Source organism: Corylus avellana, chromosome 5, assembly GCF_965113065.1.
Source record: "Corylus avellana chromosome 5, dhCorAvel1.hap1.2, whole genome shotgun sequence".
NCBI classification, from domain to species: domain Eukaryota; kingdom Viridiplantae; phylum Streptophyta; class Magnoliopsida; order Fagales; family Betulaceae; genus Corylus; species Corylus avellana.
The window spans coordinates 27,159,577-27,184,537 of record NC_142494.1 but is presented as its reverse complement, the minus strand read 5'-3'; the positions used below and the strand labels follow the sequence as shown (position 1 = coordinate 27,184,537).

The 24,961-nt window shown below is 34.4% G+C and overlaps 1 protein-coding gene and 1 pseudogene across 1 annotated transcript; both read left to right on the top strand.

Annotated features, from left to right (window-relative positions):
• The first annotated feature begins 5,297 nt into the window (after positions 1–5,297).
• Positions 5,298–8,323, top strand: LOC132180777 (receptor-like protein kinase FERONIA pseudogene; annotated as a pseudogene).
• Positions 8,324–21,637: 13,314 nt separating this feature from the next.
• LOC132180731 (receptor-like protein kinase FERONIA) lies at positions 21,638–24,060 on the top strand. Its single transcript, XM_088516853.1, has 2 exons — positions 21,638–23,060; positions 24,024–24,060. The coding sequence occupies exons 1-2, from the start codon at positions 21,649–21,651 to the stop codon at positions 24,058–24,060; spliced, it is 1,449 nt and encodes a 482-aa protein (XP_088372979.1). The 5' UTR covers positions 21,638–21,648.
• The last annotated feature ends 901 nt before the right edge of the window (positions 24,061–24,961 follow it).

The window sequence follows — 24,961 nt, the reverse complement described above, 5'->3', positions numbered from 1 at the left end:
ATATAAATTAATGTTCTTCCACGGTCCACGGACCACTTTCGCCTTTTCCAAAATTGTAAAGCAAGACAGTCAGATTTCTTTAAAAAATCATTAAACTTCTTTAACTTATTGCATTTATCAAAAACCAAAATAATGCATTTAGCCCTATTTTTATATTAAAAAGAAAATTAATGCATAATTCTAGAAAGAGAGATTATATGTAGTGTAATTTGGCAAGCCTCAATTAAGGTTAATATCGTCCCTAAGAGGTAGCTTAGTCGGCTATGCATCACGCCTAATGAAGTGGATGTCACTAGTTCGAATCTCCCCCCTCTTCCCTTGAGTGGATATGTCAAAAAAAAAACAATTAAGGTTATTACCATTTTTCGACTAAAGTACGTTTTTTGGCGCATTTAGTTCATCCTGGTTCCTTTGGTCATGAGTCTCTTCTTTACTCAGTATAAGTAGACCTCTCGAGGTAGACAACGTATGTGAGGGAGTTGTGGAGGAGTCAGCAATTTGTATAAATTGTATTCGTGTGTGGGCAGGGCGGAACCACCTTATGGTTTGGAGGGGCATAAGTAGTCCCCAAAAAAAAAAAAATAAAAAAAAATTAAAAACATATATATATTTTTAGGAGTAACTTCACTTTAAACCTTTGAATTATCATGCGATTTGACAAGACCCCAAAACTTTAAAACCTCTCAATTTGAATTCTTGAACTTTTAATTACAGTTAATTTGAACAATTTCGTCATATTTTAAACATTAAAAGTGAGACAATAACGTTTATACCCTGACTTTTTTATAAAATTCTAAATTTATCCTTAATTTTAAATTTTTTTTTTAATTTATCCTTAATTTCAAATTTATCCTTGAACGGTGTTGAAATCTTTAAAGAAAGCGCCTTTAATGGCAATCTCGCCGGACCCAATCCAGATCCACTTCCGTTGACCCCTCGAACAGTCGTGCCACCAAGACTGCGGACGAAGTCGAAGAATTACAGAACAACAATAGTTGTCGTCGTTGGTGGAGTTTCCGGGTTTGTTGTGCTGTCGATCGTCAGTTTCTTGATTTTACGGCGGCGCCAGAGAGCTAGGGATGGTACTACATGGTGGGGTCCAAGTTCTTTTTCCTTGACCAAGTCAATGAAGACCCACACGTCATCTCTACCGTCCGCTCTTTGTGTTGTCACGTCTCATTACCTTAGATTAGAGCAGTCACCGACAACTTTAATAAATGAATCCTGAAGTTTTTTTTTTTTTTTTTTGTGAGTGCAATTATCATTTGGCAGACTGATGTACTCGTGGGCCGTGTTGTATGAGCTAGATTGCGAATCGTTACAATTCTAGCATAGCCTAGCCTTTTAGTATTATTATTATTATTTTTTATCTCTTAAGTTGATGCAAAATCCTCTTTCACGTCATTACATATATAGGGCTTATATGTGTTTGTGTGTCTTTTATCAAATGTAATTTACCAAAAATTTGAAAAAAAACAAAGATATTCATACTTTATATATTTTTTTTTCTTCTAATTATTCATGTGTCACTAATTCATACTTTATACTTAATTAATTCGCAAAGTGATGAGATTAAACGAATTACCAGCAATAAATGAAACTAAACATTTAACAATAAAAAATGAATAGAGAGTAACCCAACACAAGAAGGTGACTGACCCCCAACAGTGATGAGACTAAACGTAGCTTGTGGGTTAATGAAGAAATTCATAATGAAATAGAAATAGAAATAAATTACGTCGATCAACTACCTACATTCACAGATAAAGCCCAAAGGACTACATTAAGCTTTTATTGAATGAATTGTTTACAATACAGAATGCTCTATTTATAGAGCTTATAAATAAATGTAATCTTAATCAAATCTCCTAATTTAGGGTGATCAAATCATAATCAAATTCCTAAATTAGGCTAATCTAATATTCATCAAATCCATAACTTTAGGGTCATTCAAATATACTCATTCAAATATACTCTAACAGTTAACAATATATATATATATATATATATATATATATATATATATATTGAGTTCTCAAAATAGAAATGGTAACAAACAATTCAAAATATAAAATATTTATCTCCCATCCAATAAGGCTTTACCTTGGGTTACCAAAAATCAGCTATATTTCTTAAAGTATAAGAAATCAAAACCCCTTCCAAGAAACATGGTTCGAATTGACTTTTTGATTAAATACATTGGGTCAAAAAAAAAAAAGTAATTGTTGCATTAAATTTATGTAGAGTAAAAAATGAGGGAGCCAGCTGATTTACTGTAGTTCTGCTGTAAAAAAAGATCAAGCGCCCAGATTTAGCCAAAAAATTTTAAAACCAAACAACGTCATTTTTTTAACCAAATTCGGTTTGCTTCGATCAGACAATGTTTTTGACAGCGTTGAAGGGGAAGGGGAAGAGCGGCTTGCTTTGAATATGTGGAGAAACACAAAATCTTTCATTACTGCTTTAGCAATTCCCTACAGTGGAACTTGTGGACAAGACTTCAGAGGAAGGGGGTTCGTGGTACACAGCACTAGAAGGGGAGGCTCCTTTTCCTTACTTTCGACAGATCCTAATTTACAAAAGAGCGCCTCTAACTTACTTTTATAGTTCACTGTATGAAGTTAGAATTGCATCCCACTGAGTTATGTCCACTTGCTACCTCCAACAAATATGGCTACCACGGGGCGTGTGGAATTTCAGATTTTGTCTGCATTAAAAAAAACAGGAACAGACATCAGCTGAAAATAACATAATATGTTAACAATTCTCTAAAGTCTAAAGTATTAGACTTAAAAACCTTGAATTTTATTATTTGGTGATTGCAGTTTCAACTAATTGTGATATAATTGACATTAATTATCTGCATCTTGCTTGCATATTCCTAATGGACATTTATGTTTCAGCAGGCTTAAAGGGACATCGTCCCCAAACACATTCTAAATTTTTCGAAAGAGACATTGCAACATATCACTCTTCAGAATGTATCACAGATAATGGAGTGCGGTGAACTTTGTACGGGTTCAGTATCCCATTGGGGTCCATCAATTTCTTGATGGACGCCATTAGATGCTCATGCACCTGTCCAAACAAATTCTTCTTTTTAGACAAGAGAGAAAGAACCCACAACAGATTGTACATGGCAAATTCTTTTCCTTACTTCCGACAGCAACGAATTGATTATAAAAAAAAAGCACAATGACAAGTTTCTGAGATAAATCCACGAACCCAAAACACACCCACTTAAACTATTAACCTAGCTACGTAACCGCTACATATTCGTCAAACCATACATATCTACTAAACCATGCAAAAAGGAAAATTAACTACTCTAAAGAATGTTGCCATGTTGTCCACATGCTCTGGCCACGTCTGAAGCCACTCTCTTCGCCCGTCACGTAGATGGAGCTCTTGTGCAAAAATTGCAGGAATTAGGATCTTTGTTCATTTGAACTGGATAATATTCAGTTAGTTATAGTGGATGTGCATTTGTGTCTCTTCAAAAAGTGAAAAGACAAAATTAATACCCCTCCACTATAACTAATTGGATATAGAAAGTGTTAATGAGCCAAATAAATGAACCCAGAAAAATTTTCAAACTAACGTGACAGACCGTGAGTGACAGACAAGGGAGAAGAAATTGCATTTTTTTAATTTAAAAACTCTTGCCACGTCAATTTGAAAATTTTTCTGGGTTCATTTGTTTGGCTCCCTAATACTTCTCATTGGATATTATCTAGTTCAAATGAACTGAAAAGAATTTTGTTCCAAATTGTAGCTCTCACCGCCGTCGTGGCTTCAGCAATAATAGTTAGGCCAATGATATATACTGCATCCCAATTAACTTTTGTAGAACTCATAGTAGGCATTGTCCACTATTGAGTCATGGAAGTCTCCCTTTCCCGTCATTCACACATCTTTGTATTTGCATTTTGTCACCAAGAGGTAACTCAACCGGTTGTGGACTACGTCTAATGAAGCGTAGGTCACTAGTTCGAATCCCCTCTCACTAGTTCGAACTCATAGTAGGCATTGTCATTAGAGATTCTGATGCATTAATATTCTCACAAGTTTGCCAGGATGGCAAAATTGCCCTCCATATATCACCAAATTTTGCCTAGGCCACAAGGCCCACAACCGGCATGAGTTCAACCTCCTCATCATCTAATTTATTTTCCATATCTGGCACAATGTGAATAAACTACCCACTCCCCGTGCAACTCTTTTGTATCTTCGTCGTACACATATTTCGTGCATCTCTTGCTACGGGACAACTCCACAAAATATGTTCTTTTTTCTCTGGCTCTAACTCATATTTGGATTTTGGCCTAATTAATGAGTCCTTGACTATCTTTGTTTTGACCAAATTATCTTTTGGAGCCTAAAATTTCTAAATAATGAGCCTAAAAATCCTTAATAATCGAGATCAGGATAAAAGTCCTCAATGATGGATATTAAAGCCTGTAGAGTAATATTAACCAAATAGAAATTCGGCAATAATAGAGATAAAAGCTTATGACATAATATTCTTCAAATAAAAATAAGCCAATGGTAGGAATCAAAGCATCCCTTTGGGACCAGCCGCTCTGGAGCGATAGTAAAACAATTTCCGAGAAGCATCTTCCATTTTGGAAGGATCGGAAAGAATAATCTAATGCAAGACTTTAATTAAGTGGACGATAATATATCTGAACCATACCCCTATATAATATGGTCGACTAAAAGAAGTTAAATCTTGAATATGATAATTACATTTATTAATTTCATATAGATATATGTTCATCATACTTATATCTATTAGCTCGTAATTGGTTAATTTTTTTTTTTTAAAAAAAAATGAATAATTGATTAAAATTCATCATCAATACATCATTTAAAATTAATTAAGATATATACTTTTAATTGAAAACTTTTTTTTTTTGGGAGGGTGGCTAATTTAGAAAGAGAACAAGAAATGAAATCGATCGAAATGGTTACAAAAATCGTAGAAAGATGTAGCAATTAAGGGCCCTATCTGTCCACTTGCATGAGGATGATAGCAATACACAATACGCAGAACGATAGCCACAGTACAAGACACCATTTGTTTCCAACTTACAGGACAAATTAATCGCTTTACTACCAGCTTGCAAAGAAAGCATGCGGTGCAATTTGCTTGGGTGGTCTATGTATGAACATGACAAGTCGAGAGTGAAAATTTTCTTCTCGAGACTTTTCTGCTCGAAGAAAAGTCCTTATTCTTTTTCTTATCTTTTTGGGTGTGGAAATTGTCTTCCCTTCCCTCAAAAACGGACTTTGAAAAGAATACACACAGACACTGAACATGCATCACCTGACTTGACAGTAAAGGAGATTCTCCTCTTAGATTGAGTAGCTCTCTCTCTTCCTCTGCAACAATGTGGAACCGAAGCAAAACAAGTCTTTGGACCACCCCCTCACCACCTTTAATTCCACTCTATCTAGCCTTCTTGCTAAACCACCTGACCAGCGCCGTCGCCCGTGCCACCCCGTCTCCTTACACACCGACCGATAATATTCTCCTCGACTGTGCCTCCTCTGAGAATTCAACTGCATTAGACGGTCGGCTCTGGATTGGAGACGTGAATCCAGAATTCTTCCCCCTTGAACATTCACAAAACCAGGCCTCTCTAACCACCAGAGCTGTTCCACAATCCCCCGTTGCCACCCAAGTACCCTACGCCACTGCCCGGCTCTCGCTCTCCCCATTTACCTACCTGTTCCGAGTCACTGCCGGCCAAAAATTCATTCGACTTTACTTCTACCCTAATTCGTACCCCAACTTTGATCGCTTTAAAGCCCTCTTCTCTGTCAAAGCTGGTAGTTTTACTCTTCTCAATAACTTTAACGCTTCACTCACAGCAGATGCCGATGATGATCCCGGGGATACCATATTCAGAGAGTACTGTGTCAACATTGAGGAGGGTCAGAGGTTGAACATAACCTTCACCCCGAGCGCTGCTAATGCATATGCTCTTGTCAACGGAATCGAAATCTTGTCGATGCCTTCCAATCTCTATTACACTTCGTCTGACAAAGGGCTTTTTTTTGTCGGCCAGTACAACCAGTTCTACATCGATAACAACACTACTCTCGAGATGGTATATAGACTAAACGTTGGAGGCCGCTCCATCTCAGCTTATGAAGACACTGGCATGTTCCGGCGCTGGAATCAGGACGACAATTACTTCCATGCGGCTCAACAATCTGTTGTAATTACTAACACAAGTATTGAGCTAAAGTATACTAAGGTACCTCCGTACACTGCACCAGATGAAGTCTATACTACTGCCCGGGCAATGGGACATAACAAAACTCTCAACAAGATGTACAATCTCAACTGGGAATTGCCCGTAGACTCTGGGTTCAATTACCTTGTTAGGCTACATTTCTGCGAGTTTCTATCAGAAATTACTCAGCAAAATGAAAGAGAGTTCCTTATTTTCATAGCAAATCAAAAGGTTGAGCCAGCAGCCGATGTGATTTACTGGAGCGGTGAAAATGGTGTTCCGGTATATAGAGACTACGTCGTTTCGATGTTTGACAAAGAAGGAGTGAAGAAAATGAACCTCTCTATCGGATTACAAGCAAACCCGCAAGACTGGATGACTGTTTACACTGATACAATCTTGAATGGTGTCGAAATCTTTAAAGTAAGCACCTGCAGTCTCGCCGGACCCAATCCCGACCCACTTCCTTTGGGCCCTATAACAGTTGTGCCACTAACACCACCGACGAAGTCCAAGAATAACAGAAGAAATATAGTTGCCGTCGTTGGTGGTGGAGTTTCCGGCATTGTTGTGCCGACAATTCTCGGCTTCTTGATTTTCTGGTGGCGCAAAAATGTCAAGGACTCTACAGAGACCGGTAACTCATCTCTACCATCCGATCTGTGTCGTTACTTGTCATTGGCTGAGATCAGAGCAACCACTAACGACTTTGACGATGATCTCATTGTTGGTAATGGGGGGTTCGGCAACGTGTACAAAGGCTACATTGATGACGGAACCACCCCAGTGGCGATCAAGCGATTGACATCCGGTTCTAAACAGGGGGCCCATGAGTTCCAGACTGAGATTGAGATGCTCTCCCAGCTCCGCTACCTCCATCTCGTTTCTTTGATCGGATATTGTGACGATGGCGATGAGATGATCCTTGTCTATGATTACATGGCCCGTGGGACTCTTCGTGATCATTTGTACAACACCGATAATCCTCCTCTTCCGTGGAAGCAACGACTCGAAATCAGTATTGGTGCTGCGCGTGCATTGAAGTACCTTCATAACGGCGCGAAGCAAATGATCATTCATCGTGACGTCAAGACAACAAATATTTTATTGGATGAGAATTGGGTGGCCAAAGTGTCCGATTTTGGCTTGTCCAAAGTAGGCCCCTCTGGAATGTCCAAAACCCATGTAAGCACTGTGGTCAAGGGTAGTTTTGGGTATTTGGACCCAGAATATTACAAACGTCAACAATTGACTGAGAAGTCTGACGTGTACTCATTTGGTGTGGTTTTGTGTGAAGTATTGTGTGCAAGGCCGCCCATAATACGTACTACAGAAACAGCAATGAGCCTAGCGAGGTGGGCGCGAGAAAGTTACGGCAATGGAAAGTTCGAGGAGATGGTTGATCCATCAATAAAGGGTGAAATAGGGATTCGGTGCTTGAAGAAATTTGTTGAGGTCGCGATGAATTGTTTACTTGACAACGGAATCGAACGGCCATCAATGGATGATGTGTTGGGGGGCCTTGAGTTCGCATTGCAATTGCAAGAGAGTGCAGACGAAGATGTCGGGCTTAATGCGGTTGAAATTGAGGCACTGGATAATGAGAAAGGTCTCTTCCCCAAGTCTACACTTGATGACTGTGATGACATGTCTAGTAGCAGCGGTGGACAAGTGTCAAGTACAAATAGCAACAGCAGGGTGACAATAATGACCAGTGGAGAGCAAAGTTCTGCCAGTACCAATAAGGATTCGGGCAAACTGATGTCCTCTGGGACAATATTTTCTGGGATTGTGAATCGTAGCGGTCTGTGAAAGAAGATGGTAACTGAATTTTTATTATGACTTATTTGAAGTCATATTGGGGACCCGGATAAGGTTTGCCAGCAGTTCATTCTATTTCATGACTGAAGCAAGATGATAGTGTTAGTGCATGCATGATGCATCTAATTGAACCACGTCTAAAGTTGTAAATTATTGGGTTCTTCTTGACTTGGCTTTTGTGATAATTTAGATCTTGGCAAGATAATATGTCGACTAAAGATTAAGCAAGTGTGGGCTTTCATTATTGAGTGCAACTATTCTATGAAAATGACAAATGTGGTGAAGCTATATTTCCATATTAGAAATGTAAAATCCTTTAAAATATTGTCTATTTATGTTATAGAGCCTAAACATGTTATACCTCGGTAGAGTATTTAGTTATCATTAAGGCTCTATTTGTTTTGACGTAAAATGTTTTCTATCGGAAAATGTTTTCAACAGAAAATGTTTTTCTGAAAAATGATTTCTTGTAAAACATTTTACGGTGTTTAGCACATACGAAAAATCACAATTATATATAAATAAGACAAACCCTAGAGGAACAACCGCATCTCATACTACGTCTCTCTCTCAGTACTTCACTCACACCAATGTGAATGTCGGCTAGGTATGACCCTTTGGACTCACAACTTTTCTTCTTATTATTACATATACAAATCATTATATATATATATATATATATATATATATATATATATATATAATATGATTTCAAGGATTTATAAATATATACATGAGGACTACTTTAAAGTGTATATATATATAATGATGGAAGTATCTATAAATACACGTACATCTGGAATGTTTCAAGATATATAGATATATATATGATGATTCAAAGTATTCATATATGTACAGATGTAGTACCTTGGTGTGTATATATAGGTACAACAAGGTTTGAGCTATACTTAGCTATATATATATATAGAGAGAGAGAGAGAATACATGAGAGTAATTTTTTAAAACAAAATAATTTAAAGTACATTAAGATATATTATATAAATATATGTATATGAATCCTAAGGAATAAAATAATTCCTGAAAATTTTATGGGAAAGCATACCTAAATACCTAAGTAAGTTCATTCTCAATTGATTAGCAAGCCAACTCATAATAGTAATAGAATGCTTTACTGTGAGATGTATGAGGGTAGTAATGTATTTGTATTTCCTTCAGGCGATTAGTTAGCAGTTAGAGGAAATTCTTAGCGACAGTCAAGAGATAAGTGAATTTACTATCCATTCCAGAAAAATTATCATGTCATGCTATTTATGCAATTTTGTTTCAAACTGCAAATGATTATTTTGTTTATATTATGGAATTATGCTGCATGCATGACAAGTTTGAGAAAAAGAAACATTGTGAAAATAGTGATGCTTATAAAGAGAATTTTGCGAAAATGATATAAACCTTCCTACATGATGCCCTACGATATATCTAGAGATGTACAAAGAAAATACAAGAAATGAGGAAATAATGTTTTAAAATGAGGGCACATGTAGGGAGGAGTGTATTTTTGGCCCCAAGAGAAACAAGAGAGAAGCTCGGTACCAATGCTAAGGATAGAGGCGCAACCGCTGAAAGAGGATCTGCCAGAAAGTGGTTCCATCATAGCTTTTTTTGCCATGCTGAGTGCACCCAGAGTTAATCGGCTGGCCAAGGGGACGGGGCTGCGGCCACAGTATCTCATCCCAGGTCGCAAAGATTGCGCAACCCTAGCATACGGGGGTAACAATATACATGAGCCTAGTATGAGATAAAGACTATCAGAAATTTTATTGATGATAATATATTTTATTTGCTTTCTATTATGTTTTCTTAAAAAAAAATATACTGGGAACATATGTAGTTATGAGTTCCGATTTTCAAAATGGGATAAGGAGTAAAATTGCTTATGGTTGTGGATATCACTTACTGGGCCCCCTTTGGCTCATCAGTTTTATTTATTGTTTCAGGTGGTGATCAGGTTGCATTAGGAGGCCGGAATGGGGGCAGGCGTATTTAGGATTTCTTGTGATTTCATATTAGTCAAGTTAATAAGTGTGTTGACACAGTTTTCTTTCAGAAATTGACGAAATTATTTTAATAAGGATTAATATTATCGTTGTGAGACATATTTTTGTTAAACATGAATATTTCAGTTTATTTTTTTGGACGTGATATTCTAGGCTTTAATGCATTCACTTCTTACTAGTCTTATATGTTTGACAAGTCTTATGGATCTTTGTGAGTAAGAATATGGATTTACAAACCTAACCCAAACAGGCTGAGGATGTTACATATTGAAGAGCGGAAGAATAATAGGGAGAGCATAAGCACACAATAGACTACATTGTATTAAGTCTGATATGATAAGGAATACAGAAACCTTTATTTATAGAGAGGCTATGAGTGATAAGCAAGGGACCTAAAAGACTAAGGAAAGATAAACCTAATAGACCTAGAACACATAAGGAAATAAATAACTCTAACATAATATTCTTAACAATATATATTGGCACATGAATTCTTCTTGTCCACAGTGTACGGATCAAGTAAATTTACTGAATATATTATTTACAAATAAGCAATCCATGTATTCCAAATTTATGTTCCATCTTAAACCTCGGTTTAGAACCCTATTAATTCCAATATATAGTTTCACTGGTTTAAATAAACCAGATACTAGCTAGAAAGCTTGACTATGGAACTCTGCATATATGTTTCATATATGGTATTATAGCAGAAAATCGGACCATTTTTCTCAGAGGAGCTAACAACTTAAAACAACAGGCTTTCATATGCAAATTAAACAGGATGAGCTCACAATTAGTCTAATCTAATGGCATATGGGATGATAATACAATCCAACTCCAAGGGTCAATTTGTCAAAATACTCATATATATACTACAATTTATTAAGAGGCGTAACATTGACAAAGATTTACACCTAGTATAAGTACTTGACCGAGTTGACTCAATCGTTTGAATATATATATTAGAGGAAGCTCAGAGAAAAATCCTCACAAAAAATGTTTTTTTCGCTGAAATCAAGTCACCTATGATTAATAATTATCTTCTTCTTTTTCATCATAAAAATCTTAATCATTTGTTTAATTTTGTTGATACCAAGATGAAATGGTGGAAAGTTGGCTTTTCATATTCTGTAAACTCAGTCTCATTACGTGATCACCGGGTTAATTCATCCTGTTTTGTTGGAGCTATATTATAATATTTCTAACATGTAATATAAGTAATAAATATTGGGTACATGCAAAAGTAATCATTCCTACTAGCTACTTTTACGTTTGTACCCAATTTCTAAAGGCACCCGAGATATGGTCCGAATACTTTTACCAACAGGCTATCACTGTTTTGGAAAGCAATGGAGAGAAAAATGAAAAGTTAAAGAGAGAGAGAAAAGAAATATGACCCACTGCCACTTGTAAAGCTAAAGTTGGTAGGTAAACCATCCATAAATTAATATAGCACTGGTCTTCATTTTTTGTTGGTTCACTGGGTTGGTTTGTGTAAAGGTTAAAGTAGCTAGCTTTTTTGGCTAAAGTTTTTCTTTGTAAGATACATTGTGGATAATTATTGAAAGTTACTCGTTCATAAAAAAACAAAAAAACAAAAAGTTGGAAGATAAGCCACTTTCATTGAAAAGATTGAACTGGCAAGGATTCCTATGCGATAGGAGCCCTGTGGATTGCATGTATGGATATCGTATGATCGGGAAAGCATCTCCATATCAGTGGCGGAGCCACGTTGCTCCTTGGGGGTGCCGTGGCACCCCCTAAGGATTTTATTTTTTTATTATTATTATTTTTTTAACCCACGGCACTCTTCAAATAAAAAATAAAGAAAAAAAAAATTTTACAAAAAATTCTATTCTTTTTACCCTCAAAATTCTTTTTTGTTTTAACTCAAGGCACTTTCAAAAAATTGTTTTAACCCACGGCACCCTCAAAAAATTCTAGACAATTTTTTTTTTTTTTTTTGTATTTTTATCTTTTTTATATAATGTCGACATGTTACATTTTTAATATATCAATTTGAGCACATATTTATGAACTTTTATAAATATTTTTTGTAATGCATATATTGTGTGAATTACTAAAATTTTAGGATAAAAAAAAATTTTAAGACGCAAAAATTTTTTTAATGTCACATCCAATATAAAATGACTGACTCCACCACCGGTAGTGGAGGACTTCTTTCGTGCATGTACTGTTCACAGTCCTCTTTCGTGCATATCCTTTTCACAGGGGTAGTGGAGGACTTCTTTTTTAAAAGTCATGTCCAATACGATTATTGTAGTAAAAGATAATTTCAAGAAATGAGTGATAACAGGAGACCAATGCCACTCACGTTTATTCTATTCCCATACCAACCAACACAACTTGTCAAACAAGGGAATGAAATGTGTGTATATAATTGGTTCACTTTCCGTTTGTTAAAGGCTTTAGAGGTTTTAGTGGAAATATATTTTTTTGACGTAAAAAAAAAAAAAAAAAAAAAAAAAAAATTTGGAAAAATGAAAAAGTATGGATGTTTTGTACGAAAAAGTGAAAATTTTTAATTTTGTAATGATTTTTTTTAACAGTAATAAAAAATGATTTGTGTAATATAAAAAGTAAGAATGTTGAGAAAATGAAAAAGTAAGATAATAGTATCAAGTCTCAAAGGCCTTTGCCAAACGAAACCTAGGAGTTGTTTGTTATCAATTTGTGGAAAAAAAAAAAAAAAAAAAAAAGAAGAATAATAATTAGTATAAAAAAGTAAAAATAATTATATTAAAAAGTAAAAATTTTTGTTTTGTAATGATTTCTTTATTTGAATAGTAGTAAAAAATAAATGATATGATATAAAAAGTAAATCAGTGGTGGAGCCACGTTGCCCCTCACCGCACCCCCAAGGATTTTAATTTAATTTTATTATTATTATTATTTTTTTTTTTTTTTGGTTTTAACCCACGGCACCCTCAAAATAAAAAATAAAGAAAAAAAAATATTTTTACAAAAAATTCTATTCTTTTTACCCTCAAAATTCTTTTTTGTTTTAACTCACGGCACCTTCAAAAAATTGTTTTAACCCACGGCACCCTCAAAAAATTCTAGACAATTTTTTGTATTTTTATCTTTTTGATATAATGTCCACATGTTACATTTTTAATATATTAATTTAAGCACATATTTATGAACTTTTATAGATATTTTTTGTAATACATATATTGTGTGAATTACCAAATTTTTAAGGTAAAGAAAATTTGTAAGACGCAAAAAAATATTTAGTGGCACCCCCAATATAAAATGGCTGGCTCCGCCACTGCTCCAAATGACAGTCACCGTGAAGATATACGGCTTAGATTAATCCACACCTGCGCATAGGTGAAATCTGACGCGTGTTTGATGATGACCGACTCATTTTGTTCAAACGCGATCATGCACTTTTAACAACTTGTATTCGAAGTTTAAAACGAAAAGAAAATTGAAGGAAGCTTTCGAAAGCAGAGAGAGGGAGAGAGAAAGAGAGCTCGAGTGAGGGAGAGAAAGAAAGTGATAGAGAGGGAAAGAGAGAAGGGCTTAGAGAAAGGAGGTCTTGAAGAGCTCTACAAGTGCAAGCCTATCTAATCTGGATTTCATTGGTGTTTTTTAATTAATGCTTGAATTAATATTATTTGTTGGAAGATTTAAAAAGTTGAGTTAATTTGTTGGTTTCATTTCATCTTTTTATTTATTTATTTATTTATTTTTTTAAAAAAAGAAAAAACAATGCAAAGCGATCAACACTTGAAATTACTGAATAACATTTTTCTTTAAGAGAAATATTAAATATACCATAAAAAGCACGTAATTGGAAAATACGAATCATAAATCTTCCACATACTAACTACCCAAATTATTTTGTCATTGATGCTTTAACTTTTGAAATCATAAAAATAGTTTTGTACTAGAAAAATTCCCTCACAGCAGGTTTTCTGCAGATTTATATATAGACTTAAATCCTGGCATTTCATGTGTACACGCTTAGGTCAATTCTAAAAGATCATATCTCACTTTTCTTAAATTGGATTAAGACATAAGTTTTTGACAAACTGAGTTGTAGAAACTTTTACAATTTAGCATTATAAAAGTAACATGTGTCACTTAACATATGAGAAGCAAATGTTTTCACGTGCTTTTATAATAGCACTAACAAGAAAACATGTTCTTCTCATTAATAGCAAATTTTTTTTTTTTTTTTTAAGCAAGTTCAAGGGAACAAAGGAGAATAATTACGTTAAAAAAAAAAAAAAAAAAAACACTATTACTAATTGGCATCCAAGATTTTAAAAAAAAAAAAATTACTAATTGGCTCTGTATAAAAGAAAAGATAAAGTAGAGGAAATTAAAAAGAATGAAGAGAAAGATACAAATGAATTTATGTAATTCGGTCTATAACTTTTTTTATTTTTTTTATTCAATGTGGGGAAAGGGAAAAGGGGATTAACTCTATGATATACATCCACATATTAAATTCATAAGAGCTACATTATACTCTTATTTAATTGGTATGATTGTGTACAAAATGCTCTATTTATAGAGCTTATAGATGAATTGAATTTATTCAAATATAATGAAATTTCTTTATTTAATTAGAGTAATGTAATCTAACAAAATATTCATCAAATCTCTAAGTGTAGGCTAATCAAATATACTGTAACATCTCCTTAAATTCAAGAGGAAGATTTTGACAAGCTTGAGTTTTAAAAGAAGTTTTTTCTCCACCCTTTTTTTTTTTTTGGAGATGGCAGCTGCAGCGGAGGCAGAAAACTTGCTAGAGTTTGTGGCTGCCAACAGTGATGACTGGAGGTGGTTGGAGACGGTGATTAGAGATGAGTCTTTATTAATAATAGGCTAAAAAAGGCCAAATTCTAAACTGTCATGTGGCTCGATCTGTGAAGCTCAGGCCACTTTGTAATGACCAGGTCAAGGTGTACATTAACAAATTTATTTTTTATTTTTTATTATTATTTTTTTAAGCAAGATCAAGGGAACGAAGGAGAATAAGTATGTTAAAAAATAAAAAAATAGATAAAAAAAGGTGGGCGGCCTACTAAAGACTCCAATATAATCGATATATTGCCAAAAAAAAAAAAAAAAAAACAAAACAAAGATTTTATGAGATGATCATAGGCCAAGTGAATGACTTGGCTCACTAACCAAGAAACAGAACCATCTAAAATAACAGTTTGTAGAAGCAGTCGAGAGGCTGATTTGCGTAAAATAAAACATACTACAATAACAAGTAAACTTGAGAACTAAATAAAGAGAAGAGCACTGGTAGTGGCTGAACTGAAGATTTCAAAATAGACCACCATCATAATATCCAATAAAAGAGGTACCCAATGAAATAGATTTTGTCGACACCCCGCATAGGGATATATAGCTGAAATCAGGTCACCTATGATTAATAATTATCATCTTCTTTTCATCATAAAAACATTAATCATTTGTTTAATTTTGTTGGTACCAATTAGATGAAATGGTGGAAAGTTGGATTTTCATAATCTCTAAACTCAAGTCTCATTACATGACTGGGTTCATCCTGTTTAATTAGTTGGAGCTATATTATCATATAATTTCTAACATGTAATAAAAGTAATAAATATTGGGTACACGTGTAATCATTTAAACAACTTTTATTACATTATTTTTCTAATCATATAATAAAAGTAGTTAGAATGATTACGTTTGTACCCAGCATTATTTGTTTATGATCCACTAAAGGGAGGCACCCGACATATGGTCCGAACACTTTTACCAACCGGCTATAACTGTTTTGGAAAGTAATTAATGGAGAGAAAAATGAAAAGTTAAAGAGAGAAAGAGAAAAAAAATATATATGTCGACCCACTTGTAAAGATAAAGTTGGAAGATAAATCATCCATTATATATATTAATTTTACTAACAATAAAATCAACACATTAGACAATACAAAATCTATTAGTGAGCTATCAGAAAAAAATAAAAAATCACATTACACCTGAGAAAAACTGGATATTGACTACACACAAAAGAGATGTAGCTAATGATTTAATTATACTGAAAATTTTCCAAAGAATCCAACAAATTATCGCAGAGAAGTTTTAATTATTTAATAAATCTCAGATGTCCTAAGTTATTAGATTTTATATGGCATAAATAAATATATTTTCCTTTTAAAAAATTAGGAATGATAGTAAGCAACCATACTAGAAGGAAATTTTATGGCAAGATTATATAAAAATTGCAAACAAAAATCCAATAGTATTTAATTTCTCTAATAAATTATCACTGGGTCTTCTTTTTTTGTTGGTACGTACGTCATGGTTGGTTTGTATAAAGGTTAAAGTAGCTAGCTTTAGCTTTTGCTAAAGTTTTTCTTTAATAAAGAGATACCTTTGTTGATAATTATTGAAAGTTACTCGGTCACTTAAAAAAGAAAAAAAGAAAGTTTGAAGATAAGCCACTTTCATTGAAAAGATTGAACTGGCAAAGGATTCTCAGATTAGGCAATCAGACCCTAAAATGTTATGAGATATGCATGCCGATCATGTAAGAATATTTTCGTAATCTTCAATTTCATAATCATCACTCCCTTATTCATGATTGGAAATAAGGAATTTTTAGAACAATAATATGGTATAAAGTGGGATGTCTATATATAAGGGGTAAGAGAATGTTAAGAAGAACTCCACTGGAGCCCAAACTATTGAAGAATTTTGGCAACCCACCTATTAAGGGCAGTGGTGAATAGTTTATTAGCTTTTATGTATTTGTCAAATTTTATAAAATAGAGAATTAGTTCTTAGTTTGTCAATTCCATTATTTGAAATTAGTATATATGTTTTCATAAAAAGATATAAACAAGATTATGAATAGCTGAGATTGATGGTTTTATAAATTAAAAAAAAAAAAAAAAAATCAATTTAAAAATGAAGTAATTTTTATTCTAGAATTGATTCATTTGGTTTTGAACCAGTTCTGTGCATGGTTGGCCAAATCCCTAGAACCACAATTATATCTCACTCTTTCAAACAATATTCATCACCTTATTATTGACCAAAAAATGTGTAAAGTATTTTTCCGTAAGAGCAAGCTGATGCTTGGGCAGGAAAACGAGTGCTCAACAAAAAGTAAAAAATAACATCTAGATAATATAGTTCAAATTGTTGCCAAAAGTCGAAATGAGGCCTTCTCAGATGGTTTATCAAGACCCAGCTCCAGCCCTGTTGACTGTTGAACTATACTTTGGGCTTACAACAGATGTTAAACCTTTAGCCCATCGGATCACCCATATTGTCCAATGCCATTCGTATATTGGTAATAAAGTAGACTAAAGTTTTCCTAAATTTGGGCATAAAATTAAGGTGACATGATAATCCATAATTACTTAAGTGATTAAAAGTGTATAATTGACAAGTCAATCACTAATTAATTAAATTGACAAGTCAATTTTTTTGCTTAATCATTTCACAAATTGTGAACTATATATCATGTCAATTTGTAACGAATCGCATTGCTCATAAGAAATAAGAAAGGAGATGATATTTTGATTGGCAAATGGTGTATAGTTTTTTTTTTTCCTAATTAAAAATGTAGGAGGGACAATCAAAGTTGCTACTTTACTTTGATTTGATTATAGTAGCACATGCTTATGGTAATCAATGACAGGAATGACCTAGACGGTGGGAAATCGTATGCACTCTCAAGTTGGTTGAATCATAGCTTGACTCAGATTCACCAAAGACACTAATAACACCCAAGTTGGCGGTATAAAAATAATTTCAAATACTTTCCATTTGAAAATTTGACTTAGAGACCTTGCACCCACAAACCATTAAGAATTAGCCCGAATACAACTAGACCTCCATCTTCGGTGGTAAGTGGTTTATAGTTTATGAGGTTTGTGGCTTAGATTCACAAAAGTGGTTTATAGAAGATTAGGAAATGTCAATTAAACTATTAGAATCAATTGGCGAATATATTTGTTATTGATGATAATAGACTAATCATGAATCGCATGTAATGGATTCAATCCTGCCGTTTGGAAATAAAGAATATATATATATATATATTTTAAAAAACACTATTACTAATTGCCTCTAATCCACTTAAATTTCCTTTTTTTTTTTTTAATGCATATTGTGTAAAAAATTTGTTGTCTTTGTGGCAACCATCAGAACTGTTCTGATTCTTCTAAACATTGGGCTAGGAAACCCAAACTTCATCACTTGACGGGCCTCCGATCACAGAAATAAGTGAAGGCCCATGATCAAACCAAAAAGGATAATTTCATAAACGGTTTGAGTTTGGTTCCTTGAGATTTGGGCGGCCAATTTTAGATACGGTTTGCGAATTCGACATTAAACTAGAATATTATGATTTAACATAATCAATTTTGAGTCACTAATGGGTCAACTGTATAACTCATTTAATAAACGGGTCAATCACAGGTTTACTCGCTTAACCCACTGATAGTCTCGCTAAACCCATAATCATCGTCCTGCAATGTTGGAATTTGATCTTTCAAGTTTATTGTCTCGAGGGTGCAGTGCCTTGTGGAAAAAAATAAAAATAAAAATACTTCAAGTTGATATATATATATTCTTTGTAGTCCACTCTAAATTATTGTCCTTCCAAGAGTTTTATAAAGTAAAAGCTTATGCATAAAAGAGAGTGAAGAAATGTGACGCAACATATAAATTAGTGTTCTTCCACGGTCCACGGACCACAAGTTCTTCGCCTTTTCCAAAATTGTAAAGCAAGACAGTTAGATTTCTTTAAAAAATCATTAAACTTCTTTAACTTATTGCATTTATCAAAAAAACAAATATAATGCATTTAGCCCTATTTTTAAATTAAAAAGAAAATTAATGCATAATTCTAGAAAGAGAGATTATATATAGTGTAATTTGGGAAGCGATCAATTAAGGTTAATATCATTTTTCCACTAAAATAAAGTACTTTTTTTTTTTGGCGCATTTAGTTCATCCCGGTTCCTTTGGTCATGAGTCTCTCTTCTTTACTCACTATAAGTATAACTAGACCTCTCAGGGTAGACAACTTATGCGAGGGAGTTGTGGAGGAATCGGTAATTTGTATTTATGTGTAGGCAGGTATGGAACTACCTTACGGCTTGGAGGAGCTTAGGTAGTCCCAAAAAAATTTAAACTTTTTAAAAAAACATATATATATACCTTTAATAATTAATTTTTGCCCCCTTTTTTTTTTTTTTTTTTAAGTTTTGCCCCCCAAACTAAAAGTTCTAGTTCTGCTTCTACGTGTCAAGTTTGGGTCGTGTCAAGACATGAGTATAAGACTATATAAGTCAATCATAATCCGACCCATTTAATTAAACGGGTCAAATTCATCAACCTTAACCCTCTAATTTTGTATTAGGTTTGTACCGGATTCTCAAGTTATATAAAAAATTGAGAGTTATTATGCCGCATGTTAGGTTTGAGTCATGTCGAAACATATGAATAAAACTATATATGTTAACTCTAACTTGACCAATTTAATTAAACAGGTCATATTCCTCAACCCTATTTCATGTTAATTTCATTTCATATCAGGCTCGTAAGTCATATAAAAAATTGTCGGCCCTAACTCGTATTAATAGGGTTTAGTGAGTTATAAGATGGAGGTCATGTATAATAGGAAGGGAGCGAGAATGTATCCTCCGGCAGCCATCTTTGAAATCATGCTGATCATGCTCCGATCCTTAAAATTGCGCGCATTTCCTTTTAGCTAGCTAGATGTACGTACTTGTTCTCCTATATATACACCCTATATTCTAATTGGGTTTTTCTTTTGTTTGTTTTTGTAAGACATATATTCATGCTGTATTGCGAGGATTGTGAATCCGTGTGCATGTGTTTGTGTTTTAATTAATAAAGTATGTATTTTCGTCGGAGAATAATTCGCAATTTCCACAGTGATCGATAGAAAACTTTACATGGCTGTAAATATTAGAACCTCTCAATTCGCAGATGGTTGTGGACTGAGTCAACTTCCATGTCTTTTCGTGCATTGACCTCCTTTATTCATTTTGTCTAATAAAGTAGAAAAAAAAAGTTTGAAGAAAGTGATGAGAAGCTTCTAGTGGATAAAAGGCAGGTATCAACAGTTGGTTGGCAGGTTAATATATTTGTAGTCGGTTTATGCTTTCAAAACTCTCATAGGGAAGCAATTTACAAAATACTTCAATATTTAAAATCTTCACTAGGGAAACCGTTGTTATTTGCCAAACTGCAAGTAGAAGCTTCTAATTAAAGACGCATATTGGGATGGATCAGCCACATATCGAAGATTTACTTTAGATTATTGCACTCGTGTGAGACATTAACAATAATCTTTAGTTTAGATTATTACTCTCATGATTTCTTCCTTCTCTTCTAGCTAGGCCTATTAAGGATTGGGTCTTAGCCTTTTTTTTTTTTTTTAATAGGGTTTTAGCCATTATTTACCCTTCCAGTAAACTTGCTATTCCTAAGGCTGAAATTAGAAAATTTCAACTATTTGCAATTCTAACTTTGGATTTTATTTAGTTGTCCAGGAATAAATTGATTCATGAGCCATTGCAACTTGATCCGCGAAAGGTTATTTTGCAGGTTAAGATCAACCTGGATTCTCATCTCTCTGCTTGGCAGGCAGCTGCACTTCCCTCCCTCTGGCTCCCTCCTCGGATTGACTGCATAAAAGGAAATTTTAATGTTGCAATTAGAGACAACTTTGTGGTGGCAACTGCGGTTATTAGTGATTCTTCAGGGAATATTATTCTTGCAGCTACGCAGAAACTGTACTTCACTGATGTTCTCTTAGGAGAAACCACAACAACTCTTTTGGCATCTCGACTGGCTTCTACTATGGGGTGTGGTTGTTTTGCTTTGGAAGGGGATGTGTTTCTAGTGATCCTTGCTGTGAATCAACCTCATTTCTTCTCCTTTTGGCAGTTTACCTCTATTGTATCTGATATTACTCTTGATCTCTCTTCCTTTTAAAGTGTTTATAGATGTGCCAATTATCGTGCACACTTATTAGTTAAATGGATATACCCATATTGTGTTTGATAACATTCTCAAAGGATTCTTCATTCTCTCTTCCATTCAGATCAATAATGAAAAAGATTCGCCCATGTAATTACCTATTTTTCTCTTTCAATTAGGGAATAAAAAAAGAATAGTAGTTTGAAGGAAATATATATATTTTTTGCTAGAAAATACTATAAAAATGTATTTAATGTTTAAAAATAAATTATAATAAAAAAAATTCCGCCAATCGCGGTTTATGGGGTAGTTTAACTTTATGGTCGGAACGAAAAGGAGCTTTGCCCGCCTGGAACAGATTCATCTAAAGAACAAAAGTCCTCGCGCGAGGGTTGAATTCCTGTAGGCTGTAGTTAGAATCTGACTTGAGCATTAATGTATCCTGATCCTGTAGTTTTAGTAGCAAACAATTTCGTTATATATAGAACGACAACTCCCAGTGAATGATTACGAGAGTCATCAGTCAATTCAATCTCTATCTTTTGTGCTAGCTCTCTAAGTGTCACACTCAGTGATTTCTAGCTGCCATGAAAAACCTCTCAATGCTCACCCCTATCTTCTTCTTATTCTGCCTTCTTTCTCATGATATCTCTTCAGTCTCTACTTTGATACCTCGTTACACCGCTGCTGATAATATTGCCATCAACTGTGGCACTCGTGACAACTCAACGGCTATGGATAAGCGCCTGTGGGTCGGAGACATACACTCCAAATTCACTCCCATTGAAGAAGGTGATCATCACAAATCTAATGCCTCTACACCCCAAATCCAAGACAGTTCTGTAATCACTGTCCCCTACAAGACTGCCCGTTTATCTTACTCAAAATTCATGTACGAATTTCATGTAACCCCCGGCCCCAAATTCTTACGGTTCTACTTTTACCCGGTTTCTTACTCGCGTTTTGAAGGGTCTCAGGACTTCTTCACTGTCAAAGCCAATTCCTTCACCTTACTTAGCAACTTCAGTGCTTCCATCTATATCCATGCTGATTCCTTGAAACAAGATAAAACTCTTTCTAAGGAGTTCTGCATCAACGTGGAAAAAGATCAAATATTGAATTTAACATTCATCCCATCTCCAAGCACAACTTCTAGTAAGTTCTATGCTTTTGTTAATGGAATTGAGATTGTCTCCATGCCAGAGAAACTCTACTATGCGGGAGAAGGTCCAGACGTCCCTCAATACGTCGGCCAAACTTCCCCGTTCCCCATAAACTACGATACGGCACTCGAGAAGGTTGCTCGATTAAACGCGGGCGGTGGCTTCATATCGGCGGTGGATGACACTGGGATGTTTAGAGCATGGTCCCAGGACGCTGATTATTCATTGGGTGGAGGCGTAATCCCTCGTAATCCATATTTGAAACCCATATACTCGATCATACCAAATTACACTGCACCTGATGATATCTATAAGTCCGCAGTGTCAATGGGTTCAAACAGAACCAACAACTTGCTTTCTAATTTGACGTGGCGATTACCCGTTGATTCTGGATTCAATTATCTGGTGAGGCTCCATTTCTGCGAAATACTGCCCGAAATAACGAGAGTCGGCGAAAGGCCATTCATGATCTATATAGACAATAAGATAGCCGATGACAGGGCTGATGTACTTCTGTGGAGCAAAAGAAGTGAGACGCCTGTGTACAAGGACTATGTAGTAAGGATTCAAGGCAAGGCTGCTCTCTTCGTTTCTCTACACCCAAGCAATTTTACCTCTGCGATCAACGATGCCATTCTTAATGGTATGGAGGTGTTCAAATTGAGCAACTCAGATGGCAACCTTGCCGTTGCCGGACCCGATCCTGAAAGTGTGCCCTCTCCACTAGCGGCCCAACAACCTACTTCAACAGCCAGCGAGTCCAAGACAAAGAAAACAATAATCGTTGCCACCATTGGAAGTGGTGCAGGCTTCTTGGTTGTGCTCACTCTATTATGGTTTTGATATTTGTCACATGTGGTATGTTAATAATAGGGGAAACTTCACTTTGACCCCCTAAATTTTTACCAAATTTTACAAATCTTCTGTACTTTCAAATCATTTATTTTGGACCCCTGAACTTTCAATTACTCTCAATTAGAACCCTTTCGTTAATTTTAGCCGTTAAAAATATAAAAATGACCAAAATGTCCTAGATTTTCTTTTTTCTTTTTTTTTTTAAATAAAAAAACGTTTTGGAAGTTGAAATTTTATACAAAAATCAGGTGTATAAACGTCATGTAACGTTTAAAATCTGACGGAGGGGTTCACATTGAGAGTAATTGAAAGTTTAGGGGTCCAAAATAAGAAATTTGAAAGTTCAAAGGATTTGTAAAATCGAGTGGAAGTTCAGAGGGCCAAAGTGAAGTTTCTCTTAATAATATATATTCTGAATGAGAATTTTATAGCACTTGTATGGTCATCCTTACGTATTGTGTTCTAGACCATAATTTTTCTCTTATAAAAAACTACTCGCTGTTATAATTAAAACTCTTTAAAACTACTTAAATAACTCGCCAGAGTTTGGATTGCTAGCAATTTTTACCCCAAACCTGGGTAATGAGACCAAGAGCTAGATCACCATCATACCGAAATTTAGTCTCTAATTGTAATATCAAAATTTATTTTAATCCAATTTTCTAGGGGAGAGTCCATATTTGCTTCTTAAGGGACGAGATTTCTATTTTTCCCATGCTTTAATTAAAGTGCTCCAGGGTGAACTTTTATTTTTGAGAAAATTAGGCATAACTCTCTTCAAAACGAATTTGGCTTAGGTGCTGTAAAAAAAAACCACTACAGCATCTATGATGTAGTTTCTTTAAAGGTTCATTGAATTTTAAGTATTTCACGAGAAAGAGAGAAACTGAAATTCAATCTAGACTCTTTAAAAATTTCGGTATAGACGCTATTTAGCACTTAAGCCGTCTTATCCTTCTCAAACTACCACCTAATTATTAATTAATGTTCCATCAAACTAGAGCTTGTGTTTATGTCCCTGTAAATTACCAAAAATTGTCATTGTCCCCTAATAACAAAAAAACCCTTAATCATTTTTTTTAATAAAAAATATAACCAAAAAAAAAAAAACTGAAACACTAAAAAAAAAAAAAAAATTAAAAAGCCCGGCAACCAAATTACTTTTGTTTTTTTTAAGAAAGTCAAAAAGTCAAAAAAAAAATTAGTATTTTTTTTACCAAATAAACCAATTTTTTGTTTAGCATAATTTTGTAGGTATCAAAATATTTCTTAAGCCCTCTAGCACAATTTCAAACCGTCTTTAACAGTGGTGCAGCCACCTCTCAGCCATGTATAGCAATTGTTGACCTAAGACATTTATCCGGGCCATTGGATGTCACATAATATTAATCTATGGTATTTATTTGGACATAAATTTTTTCCAAACAACTTACTCTAATAAGTGCCAAATATCCTTTAACATATAAGAGACACATATTTTTTTTAATATTCTTAATAGTTATTTGTTATTTTTCTATTAACCTAAGAAGTTAATCATGTTAGATGAGACTTGAGATTTATTAAAATGGATTAAGGAAATTTGTGTCCAATCTACCTAACGTCAACTTTGAGAAAGTTGATCCAACGACTTGCCAAAAGCAATGCCTTTTTTTTTTCTTTTTTTTGTTTTTTTTCTTTTTGTCTTCACGGTTCTAGGCGCGTCTGTCATGTGGAAATACTTTTGACCATTTGTGAGTATTAATATTATCTCGCCTGTACGTCATGTTTCCCTTGAACCTTTTTAATAATAATTAAAAAAAAAAAAAAAAGGCATTATATATATTGCCAAATGAAAAGGAAAAGATTAGTAGGCCCAAGTTCTATGGATAATGCACAAAGTGGT

Coding starts and splice junctions, on each gene's coding strand:
- LOC132180731 (XM_088516853.1), top strand. CDS start 21,649: ATGAAAAACCTCTCAATGCTCACCCCTATCTTCTTCTTATTCTGCCTT. Junction 23,061..24,023: donor GTTGTGCTCACTCTATTATG/GTTTTGATATTT, acceptor TTAGCACTTAAG/CCGTCTTATCCTTCTCAAAC.